Source organism: Manacus vitellinus, unplaced genomic scaffold (genome assembly GCF_001715985.3).
Source record: "Manacus vitellinus isolate BGI_N305 unplaced genomic scaffold, ASM171598v3 scaffold_16_pilon, whole genome shotgun sequence".
NCBI lineage: Eukaryota > Metazoa > Chordata > Aves > Passeriformes > Pipridae > Manacus > Manacus vitellinus.
Window position 1 is genome coordinate 16,216,574 of NW_021939189.1, and position 11,224 is coordinate 16,227,797.

The window sequence follows — 11,224 nt, forward strand, 5'->3', positions numbered from 1 at the left end:
ACCCCGGCATGCTCTGCAACCCCCCATCGCCCCCCAATGTACCCCCTCCCTGCTGCACCCCATGTCACCCAAAAAATCTGTAATTAGACTGAGCGACTTTAATACCTGGTGTGGTCGTTAATTAATTAATTAGTCCCAGAGCAGCAGCTGGGGGTGCCCAGCTTCCCCGGCACTACCATGCGTGTGCAGCTGTGTGAGTGTGCAAGCGTGTGCTGTGTGGGCACGTGGGTGTGCAAGGGTGCTGTGTGTGTGCCAGTCTACACAAGCACGCGTGTGTATGTTCAAGCACGTGCCGTGGTGTGTGTGCAAGTGTGTGCAAGCACATACACGTGCTGCAAGTATGCACGTGTGGCAGCAAGAGTGCACACGTGTGCAAGTACAGGCAAGGGCACGCACAGGCACACACAGTTGCAGGCCTGTGTGTGAGCCTGTGCAATTTGCATGTCTGTGCAAGTGTGCACATGTGAGCAAGCATGTACAGCAATGTACGTGCTTGTAAGGACCCACAGGCACGTGTGTGCAAGCGTGCGCATGAGTGCACGTGTGTGCAGGGACCCAAATGCACGTGTCAACTGTGTGCACGTTTGTGCAAGTGTATGAGGGCACATGTGTGCAAATGCCCCCATGGATGTGTGTGCAAGCGTGTCCACAAGTGCATGTCTGCAAGGAGTTGGATGTGTGTGCAAGCATGTGCATGGAGTGTACATGTGTGCAAGCATGTGTACATGTGTGCAAAGGCCTGTATGCATGTGTGTGCAAGCGTGTGCATGAGTGCATGTGTGTGAGGACCCAGAACTACACTTGTGGAAGTGTGTGCATGTGTTTACAAGCACACACAGGATGCACACATAATGAACACACGTGTTTACAAGCACATATGTGTTTACAAGCACACACAGGATGCACACATAATGAACACACGTGTTTACAAGCACATATGTGTTTACAAGCACGCACAATGCACACACAACGCGCATGCATTTACAAGCACACAGATGCACACACGTGTTTACAAGCACACACACAATGCACACACATGTTTACAAGCACACACACAATGCACATATGTGTTTACAAGCACACACATGATGCACACACGGGTTTACAAGCAGACACGTGCCCGTGTGTCCCAATAAACCCCCCTGGTCGGTGCCGGCGCCCACGGGTGGGTTGGGGATGCTGGGAGCACAATCCTGCCGGAATCCGGGGGCTTGGCGGCTGCTCCTCGCTGCCGCTTGGGTTTATTTTTAAACCCGTTGGCCCCGAGTGATTCACACGCTGCCTGTTCCCTGTTCCTGCTCCCCAGCAAGTTTTACGCGACCAAAATAGATGTTCTGGAAGGAACGGACCACCCGGCGATTCCGCGGCGGGGAGAGCGGGGTGCTCCCGGGATCCCGGCCCTTCCAAGGGTAGGAATGTCACAGAGCCACTCCCAGCATGGTGGTTTTGGGGGGATGCTGGGGCAGACACCCTGGAAAATGGGACCATTTTGGCATGATGTTTAACCTGGATCACAATACCAGGCTCTAGTGGAAGGCGCTGGGTTGGGGGGTCCCCCATGGAGCATCCCAGGCCCTGTGGGCTCTCACACCTGGCTGTGGGTGAAAGGGAGCCTGGCAAGGCAGGGGGACAAATGGGATGCAGGTAGGGAGTTGGGATGGGGTGGTGAAGAGCATTTCTGTGCACACAGAGCAATGCCTGGGGAGCAGAGCATCATCCCTGGGAACACAGCATCCCCCTTGGGAACAGAGCACCCTTCCCAGGGCCAGGGCCCTCCTTGTCCCCACGCTCACCAGTAGCAGCTCCCTGCGGTGACCAAAGCACCCGACCGAGGTACCACTTCACACCATGCTGGGAGAAGAAAAAAGGGAAAAAATCCAACTTTTAAAAATAGGAGGCAGTAGTAACTGTTAATTCACTATTTTTAATTTAAATTTCAACCATAAAAGGTTTCCAGCCATAACAGAGGATCTCACTCAGTTAAGACCAAGACACACACACACACAGTAGTCCCATCCAGCCAGGATTTCTCTCAGAGATTCCCTACTTTCAGCTGAACACCGTTTCCAGCACGGCATCAGAGGACAACAATCACACCTGTCCCAGTTCTATGGGACAGCAGCATCACTGGTTTCTTCTCCAAGGAAAACACCATCCAAAGAAACCCCTGTGGATGGAGGACACCTAGAGCTGATCTCCTCATCCTGAGGACAACAGAGCAGGAGGAGAGTTGGGTCAGCTGGCCAAATCCTGAGCAGAGGTGACGGTCTGAAAGGCTGAGCAGTGATTCCACAATATCCATGTACCCCTCAGCAGGTTTGCAAGGGCTCCTTGGAGAGGCTCCAGGGTGTCATCTGCTGAGGAGAAGCCAGAGGAGGTGGCAGCAGCCGGGGCTTGGGGCAGCAGAGGTGGTGGTCTGCAGGCCAACATCCTGCCTGGACATTGGAGAAAGAAGGGACAAGGACAGGAACCCAGAGCACAGCGTGACTGCAGAAGAAAACCCTGTGACAGCAGCAGAGACTAAGCACAGTTTATCCAGCTGAGCAGGCACCCTGCAAGCTCAGGAGCTGCCGGGAAGATGCTCCTCCACTGGCATCTCTGGAGCAAGCCCTACCCATCTCCTGTTAACAATAACCCTTGCATGGTCTCCCAAGCCCCAGCTGAGCAGGAAAAGGCACCTTTTTCCTCTTTGGGGTCATTTATTTATAGATTTAAAGAAATAAAAATAGAAAGAGAGGCGAGAGTGCACACCAAGGCAAAAAAATGTTCATTGCAACAAAGCCAAAGCAGAAGGTGGGGTAGGAAGGGGTCCCTTTGCCAAAACAGCAGTTTTTGAGGGGTGGAAATCATTCCTCCTGCGTGTACAGTGACCGAGGGCAGCAGGGCTCTCCCTTCAGACCTCACCAAACTCATTTTCACAGTATCCTACGTAGAGAGGCTCCGCCTGGACACCACGCCTGGGAAGAGAACAGAAAGATGGCATCAGGGAGAGGGCGCAGGCAGAGCCCACCACCAGGTTTCAGGGGTTCCGGGAGAGCAGGGTGCCCAGTTTCAGGTGTGAAAAGGAGGGAGAAGTTTTTCATCCTGTGCTTATAGACTCAGTTTTTGCTCATGCGTGGGAGCACATGGTGAGGACAGGTTTCCTGGGGAAGCTGGTGCTGCAGGAGGGGTGGCAATAGCTGACAGGCCCCCTCCTTCCTCAGCACAAAGCCCTCTCCTCACCAGAGCCACCAGCCCACACCAGCAGCCAGGGCCTGTCTTCCAGCACTGCACAAAGCAAGCTCTGCCCACGCAGCAGCAGCAGGAAAACCAGAGCTTTCCATAAGAACAAGGGTCATTTTGCAGCAGGGAAAGCCCTTCACCCTCACTGCCCCTCCCAGGCCCGTGCCTAGATGGGGTGGCAGCTGTGCCAGCACGGTTACCCGAGCAGCGTGCAGCGGAACTCCGACAGCCGGGCGTAGGCATCGTCCATGTTCCTGACGGTGCTGTTGCTCCACAGCCTCTCAGCTACGGCCCCAGCTCTCGGCCTTGAGGATGAGGGACAAGCAGTCAGGTCAGGGGGAGCTCAAAAGCTTCTCACACAAAGCCCTGAGCTCCCAAACACTTTCTTGATCGGTGTTCTTCCACACACAAAGGCTTCTGTGCATGCCAAGATCCACTCCTGGACACATGTGGATCGGGAGTGGACGAGGGTGACAGGACAAACCAGTGTTAAACACGTCCTGGTTGCAGCAGCAGGTTGTACAGGGCATGTTACAGCCTCACAAACCCTCATTTCAGCCTCGTGAAGCTGTTCCCAGCACAGAGGTGCTGCAGGAGACAGGGACAGGCACCATACACAGACCAAACCCACGAGTTCAGCAAGTGATGCTCGGTGGTGAAGGAAAGGGACATGAGCCTGGCCTGACGAGATCCAAGTGACCTCCCCATGGCCTCTCTTACCAGAGCCTGGGGGTCAGGTTGGTGACATCCACGTATTCACCCCACATACAGGCCTCGCCACCGATCACCAGGGCCTTCTGCTCAGGGCTGCCTGTGGAGGGACAGCACCCAGGTGATGCATTAGCCAGACACCCAGCCCTGGCACCACCTCCGAGTGCCAGCCAGCTGCCACACGGGAAGGGGACACAAGGGACACACCTCTGAAGTCCAAGGGCTCCACCCTGTAGGCTTCCATCCAGTCCTGCCCGTAGGAGATGCGGTTGAGGTACCAGGGTGCAGAGAGCAGGGCATGGTAGCCAGCCCTGGTGACATTGGCCATCTCCTCCTTGTACGGCGTGAGAAGGTTCTCCTTCCACACGTGGATGATGGTGTCTGGCCTCACCTGAGCACAGGTGAACAAAGTGCAGGGGATCAGTGTGGTGACAAGAGCATCACCTGCCCCTGCAACCAGAGTGCCCTGACCCCATCCACATCCCCAAAGGGAAACTTGGGCTGGCCTTGATTTTTGAGCCACCTCACATCTGGTTTGCAGGAGCAATAGAGAGAGGGATAAGGCCATTTGCAGAGTGTCCTGGGCAGGGTTAAAACCTGCCTCTTGCAGGTGCACACACAAGAGGAGAGCAGAGCGTTGGTAACAGTGTGACGAAACCACCATGAGAGCACCTCACTGGCAGCACCATCTGAGGATCAATTCCACATTCATAACAGAGTAACCCCCACCAGCCCCAGTACAGCCCCTCCAGAGCACACCAGTGGCTGACTGGGATGCAGACACTGTTCACCCCAGCACAGGCAGCTCTCACCTCCACGTCGTTGTCAAAGACCTCCTGCCACACGATATAACCTTTGCCGAGGGAAGAGACGATTTCCAGAAGCCTGGAGAGGAAACAGTACTGAGTTTTTGGTGATCCTTGTGACCCTCTCTTGGGTGGTTACACACAGCCACAGGAGCAGCACAGATATTCCCAACACCCACAGCTGGATGTGAAGGTACTTCTTCAGCTGAAGGAGAAGGGAGAGAGCACAGCCCCTTATGGGGCTTCTTTCTTTTCAGTCCCAGGCTTTTTTGTGGTCAATCTCCCAATCAAATGCTTCCTTTGGGGCCAGGGAGACATGCCCGATGGGGATGCTCCTGAAAAGGAGATCTGGGGTCCCTAAGACAGCAGAAGACATTTGTGCTGGTCACACAGTGCAGCTGCAGGCCCCAGATGCCCCTGTTCCTACCTCTGGATGTACAAAGACTCTAATTTTTTGTAATCATCACCAAAGTCCATCTCCTTCATGAAAGCACGAATTTTTGGATTGGATCTCCTGTGCACCAAAGAGAAGAGAATAAAAGCATCACAATCTGAACTCTGGAGTAAGGCCAAGACTCGGTCAAGTCCTTCCCACATTGGTCCAAGGCTTGCCCAGGCATTCCCAGAGCTGTGGCTGCACCAGGACCAGCAGCTCTTTATATCCATCATCACCCTGAGCATTGAAACCCCATGCACCTCCACTCCCCCTGGCCTGCGGGAGCAGGACACCAAAAATCATGATCCAGAAGTGAGGGGCTTGGACTCCAGTCCCAGATACTCCACCCCAGTCCCCATCCAGACTGACCTCAGACTCACCAGCATGTGAAATCCACCTCATCACCACCGAGGTGGAGAAAGAAGTCTGGGAACACAGAGCTGACCTCCTGGAACAAACTGGTCACAAACTCATAGGTGCTGTTAAGGATGGGGTTGATGGGCCCGTAGGTTCCAGAAGGCTCCTGGACCACATAGCAGGGAGTCAGGAGGCCTGGAGCACCTGGATGATAACAAATGCAGGATGGTGAGGAAGGGTCAAAATGTGGCCATGTCACTGCCTACAACACCCCTGATCCTCCTCAGCACAGCCCAGGGCCTTCCATGGGACAGGAAAGCAGGGCCAGCCACAGCTCTGGCTGTGACCAGAAGCACAGGGTGAACTCCAGCACAGCCCATGGGATTTGGAAGCAGAAGAATGGAAGAGAAAGACAATGGAATGTTTTCCTGGAGCTTCTTGCACTTCCAGACATGGAAGAGGAGACACTTGCAGTCCTTGCAGCAGAAAGTGCTGCAACAGGACTGGGGCACAGCTGCGCAGAGCAAGGAGGCTTGGTCAGCTGCACCCCCAGTGCAGCTTAGATCCTTGCAATATCCACAATGATTCTGGCAGAGTAGATGTCCCCTGAAAAACCCCAAAATCACTCCCCTTGGACACAAGAAGAGGTGGAAATGTTTTTCTTTTGGATTCTGTTCCAGAAGATGGACCACTGGGTCCCAAACGATGGTTTGCTTCTCCTCAAAGCCAGTCTGTGGGACATGGCTCCCCACACCCAGCTTTTAGGATTGAGGTTGTATATCCCAATCCTGCCCCTGGAACTATCCCAACCCTGCCCCTGGAACTATCCCAACCCTCCTCACAGCAGCAGCAGGCAGGGTCTGCCCCTCACCTGGACCCCAGGAGAGGGTGTGGCCGGGAGTGTCGAACTCTGGGATGACCCTGATGCCGTGCAGCCGGGCGTACTCGATCACGGCGCGCACGTCGCTGGCAGTGTACACGTGGGTCATGGCATTGAAGGCTCCCTGGGAACACAGGAATGCTCAGTGCCTCGCTCAGGAGCAGAGAGAGGGATCTGCTCACCTGGGCTGGTACATGGAGATCGGGGAGGGTTACCTTCTTGCTGAGCTCTGGGAATGTCGAGCTCTCATAGGGGAAAGACGGGTCATCCACAATGTGCCAGTGAAACACGTTGAACTTGTTGTAAGCCATGACGTCCTGGGAGGGAACAGGAACAAAGATGAACGTGCCCTGTCCCTTCTGAAAAGTCACCCAGTTTGCCACAGAAAGTGCACAAGGTCCCCATGCTTCAAAAGGACAAGGCAGAGTTCCTAAACGATCCCTAGGATTGAAGAGAGATTCAGACACCTCTCTTGAAACACAACGGCACCCTGAAGAGCTGCAGAGGGCCAGGAGTATTTCTGCTTACAGCAAAATCCCTGTTCTCCCTATAATTGAGCCAGTAGTGGAGACCTGGAAGTTTAGTTCTGCTTGGGATGAGCACAGAAGCACCACCCACCTTTGCCAGTGTTTTCCCTCACCTTAGAAACAACCCAGCCTCAGACAGTAACCTGGATTGCAGGAACCCAAGACATCTCAGTTTTCTTCTTCTACAAAGGGAGCTGAGAAATCACCCACACAAGGCAGCACAAGAAACCCTCAGTGGTCACAGAGGACAGGACACACAATTAAACCGCCCTGTCTCCCAGCACAGGTGCCCTACCAGAGTTTCCAGGATGGCTCTCAGGGGCAGGTAGTGACGAGAGGTGTCCAGCAACAGTCCCCGGTGAGGGAAGCGGGGAAAGTCCACAATTTCTGTCTCATTGATGTAGTACTGCACGTGGAAAACATGAGCAACACATGAGCAGGACACTGGGCAAACAGCCCTTAGCAGGAGGCAGTCAGGGTCACTGTTGTCCCCGGGGCTGCGTGTTCAGGGCTGCCCTCACTGCCCAGAGTGCCAGCTGGCCAGAAGGAGCTGCAGCCCTTCTTCACCCACTCAGAAGGCAGGGATTTGGCTGGATCAATGAATCTCCACGTGGCCCTTGGCAAGGCTGGGCCACACTGCTGGTACCCCCTCATCCCAAGCATCCCAGCAACCCTCAGCCTGTCCCCATGGAGGCAGGAGCTCTATGGAGAGCCGCCTGCCCGCAGGAGATGAGGCCAGGACTCACTGTGCCGTTCTCGTCTCTCCCAACGAGCTGGCTGAATGTTTCCAGGCCTGCAGGAAAACCACACACAGCCCCTTCCTCAGCACAGACTCCCTCAAAGGAGCAGAGCTCAATTAACAAAGAAGTCCATGGAAAGAGAGAGGCACAGAGAGGCATCCCCACAGGCCCAAGGCAGGGAGAGCGGGAATGCCCCACTGGAAGCACAGCTCACCTCGGAGAACTCCCCAGATGGCCTCAGCAGAGAGCAGCATGGAGCCCTTGGACACGATCAGCTTATCTGGAACACAGCATCAGGGGCTGGGCTGCCATCAGGCCCCACTGCCACAAGAGCCCCAGCACTAGGCAGGGGTCAGGCACAGCACTGCACCCTGAGATCCCAGAGAACCAAATTCTGGTTTTCTTTTGCTGTTTTAAACCTCTCCCCGCTGCTTTATCAGCACCCTGAGGTAAGTCCCTCCCTCCCTGCCCCAGGTTCTCAATAACAGAGAAGGGTTGGTGCCTCCCCAAAAGTGGGGGTATAACTGCTGCACAGTGCTATTTCCCAGGGATGGGCACAGAAACAGCCACATTCCCTCTCCAGTCACTCCCTCCTACTCCCAACCCCAATACTTACAGCTCTCCTTGGAGTCCAGGTTGGGAAACCCATCACAGCCTGGCATGGCAACGTAGACGAGGAGCTGAGTGCAGGGTGTCCCCGAGGGTGGTTCATTCTCTGCAAATGACACAGATATCGACCCCATCCTAGCTCTTCTCCTTGCTTCCAAGCCCACCACCATCCTCCCAGCTCAGCTAGCAACAGAGGCACAGGAGTACATGGACTTCCAACACACGTGGCAGAAATGGGGACCCCCTCCTGCACCCCAAAACAGGCACAGGGATGTTCAGCAGGGGCTAATTTCAATTGAGCCAACCAGGAGCACATGAGCTGATCCCAACCTTCCGCATGGAGAAGGTCTGCTAGTGAGGAGACCCCCAGGGGAGGTTCTCAGGGAAGGTTCACAAGAGAAGAGACATCAGAGTATGGACCAGCAGCAGCCTCCAAGGCTTCCTGGACACCAGCCCTGGCTCTAAGCTATAGCCACAACTAGTCAAAGCTTCTCCATGAGGGTAAAGAGCATCATGTTTCCAAACTCTCCCAGCATTGTGAACAAAGTACAAGCCCAAGAGCTCTGCCCTACCCTTTGCAAAGAAACCCTGTAAAAAAGGTGCAGAATGAATCTGCTGAGTTAGAGGCAACCAAAAGGTCTCACCCAGAACAGAAAAGCTCCTGAACACCTTCACCTTCTGCAGAGCAGGGCCCAGGTGCAGTGGCTGGAGAAATAAACCTGATCACATTCAGACCCTAAACGGGAGCTCTGGCCACACTTCCCAAACTGAATGACAGCTTCAAAGGATGCACAGGCCTGAGTTCTTACTGAAGTAACTCCCTCAACTCCAAAGGGAGGTGTTCAACCCTCTCTGGGACGCATGGGATTAGTTCACAGCATTCTGTGGCCAAGAGGAGTGTGGGGCAGCAGGGTGGGACCCGGCTCATCCCAGCCAAGCTCCATGCCTACACCCCCACAGCATTCCTGGGCACAGCCAACGCTCCAAGCAGTCACTAAAAATAAAGAGCTTGGCTTGGAGTGAGCCAAAGCACCAAGGAGACCCCAGGGAGACTGTGGCACTGCCAGCGTGCGGGTGAAACGCAGGGAGCCCCTGCTCCACAACTCGCAGGAGCCACAAACCCCGGATTTCTCCATGAAGGAATGACGAAACCTCTGCAGAGAGAAGGAAAACAGCTCCAAGCTAGCCCTCTGTTTTGAGCTGGTTGCAGACAAGCTGGTAGCCAAGGCAACCTCACAGATGTGCGAGCGGCACAGCAAGACCTGATCCCTCCTCTCGGGAAGGCGGCAGCTCACCATGAACAGCTGCCCCCAGGCCTGGGGACGTAGGAAATACTCATCCTGCTTAGGACCCTCAACAGAACTGGTCTCACCATCACACATCGCATTTAAACCTGCCCAGGGAGACACTGCCCAACCCAAACACAGCCTCCTTGGCCAAGGAGCAGGCAGGAACCGACACCACTACATCCTGGAGCCAGCGCAGACAGAAAATGGTCTCTGCCATTTCTTTTCTCTATTAATAAAACTTATTTCCTTCCATCCAGGGTTTCCATTGCCTGTTCTTACTAACCACCCATGCAAAAAAAAAAAAAAAAAAAAAAAAAGCAAAGGGGAAAAAAGGTCTTAAAATAATTTGTGTAGTTTGAGCATCATAAAGCAGGGCGTATGGAAAGCGATGAGTGTGAGCTCGATCTCGTGATCACAACGTTGCTCCGAGTGATTTGATGGTCACATTTCCCCTCTGAGAGGAACAGGAGAGCATGAATAATTAGATCAGCTGTTTTTAGTTCCTAGCAGCAAAAGAGAGCCAAGAGGAGCCTTCTCAGCTCCCAAACCGAAATTTTTTTCTATTGCTACTCACAAGAGTGGAAAAAATAAAATAAGCCAAATGGTTCTTCTCTGTTTCAAACCTGCTTTTTTCAAAGCACAATGTGCTCAACAAGAAGCTGAGCAGCTTCCAACGCCACCACCCTTCTCTGCTTTGATCAGCAGCAACAGAGTTCACACTGACATTTAAAACACTCAGGAGCAGAGTTACTAGCTCTTTCTGATGAATGAAGCACTTCGTATTCCCTGGATATAGCACTTCAGGCTGCAGCAGACCCACGCAGCCACTGAGATCCATGCATGCCAGCTCCACAGCCAGGAAATTTCCTGCAGCTCATCCCTGACATGCCATGGGTGCTATCACTAAGACGCCTGGGTGCAAGAAACCTTTAGAACCTGTCCCAAAGCAAACTCCGGCTCTCCAAGCTTTTGCCTTTCCTCATCTTACCCTACAATTTCAGGATGAATCCAAGAGCTAATCCCTCTCTGGCAGAAAAGCCACGCTGCCTCGGGACGTTTAGCAGCCCTGCTTTGGCAGATGAGCTCCATGGCAGGAACATATACTTGGAAGAACACACACGATGCAGCAAGTCTTTCCTCAAGGTAAAGCCTCACAGGGGACAGCAAGAGCTGCTAGGAACAGAAAGAGCCAGGACTTACAAGCAACCCTGGAGCAAGAGCGGTTGCGAGACCGGCAGTGGCTCTCCCTGCAGCCACAAGAGAAGGAAGCGAAATGAAGCAACGGGGAGGTGAAACGCTGTCCAGAGGAGATAAAAAATGAGATGGAGGGAACTCTCGAGAGCAAGAGCTTAAACCCTGGAAGGAAATGAAGATAACTAGTGCTCGCCGTGCCAACTGGGTCAGATTTTGTCATCTGCAGTTTGTGGCATTGCCCTCCACATCCCAACGCGCCGCTGCCCTTTGCCACCAGACTCCCCCAAGCCAGCTCGCCGTCACACCCAGCCTGCACCTCCCGCCCCACCAGTCCCCGCCGGACTGAGGGGAGGCAGGCGGACACCCAAACCCCGTGGTTTGACCCCAAAATAAACGCGGGTTTGGGTTTGGTGGGTGTTAAGAAAAAAAGCCACGGAGAAAAGGGTCACCCCC

The 11,224-nt window shown here is 54.0% G+C and overlaps 1 protein-coding gene across 1 annotated transcript in view; it reads right to left on the minus strand.

Annotated features, from left to right (window-relative positions):
• Positions 1-1,904: 1,904 nt before the first annotated feature.
• Positions 1,905-11,224, minus strand: part of HEXA (hexosaminidase subunit alpha) — a 9,824-nt gene continuing 504 nt past the window's right edge. The window contains exons 2-14 of the mRNA XM_029958836.1: positions 8,296-8,394; positions 7,894-7,959; positions 7,686-7,732; positions 7,235-7,345; positions 6,628-6,729; positions 6,404-6,536; positions 5,556-5,736; positions 5,167-5,253; positions 4,746-4,818; positions 4,141-4,324; positions 3,943-4,033; positions 3,423-3,527; positions 1,905-2,957 (exon numbers count right to left, since the gene is read on the minus strand). Of these exons, the coding sequence (XP_029814696.1) occupies positions 2,894-2,957; positions 3,423-3,527; positions 3,943-4,033; positions 4,141-4,324; positions 4,746-4,818; positions 5,167-5,253; positions 5,556-5,736; positions 6,404-6,536; positions 6,628-6,729; positions 7,235-7,345; positions 7,686-7,732; positions 7,894-7,959; positions 8,296-8,394 (1,343 nt within the window). The 3' untranslated portion in view covers positions 1,905-2,893. The remainder of the gene's footprint in view (positions 2,958-3,422; positions 3,528-3,942; positions 4,034-4,140; positions 4,325-4,745; positions 4,819-5,166; positions 5,254-5,555; positions 5,737-6,403; positions 6,537-6,627; positions 6,730-7,234; positions 7,346-7,685; positions 7,733-7,893; positions 7,960-8,295; positions 8,395-11,224) is intronic.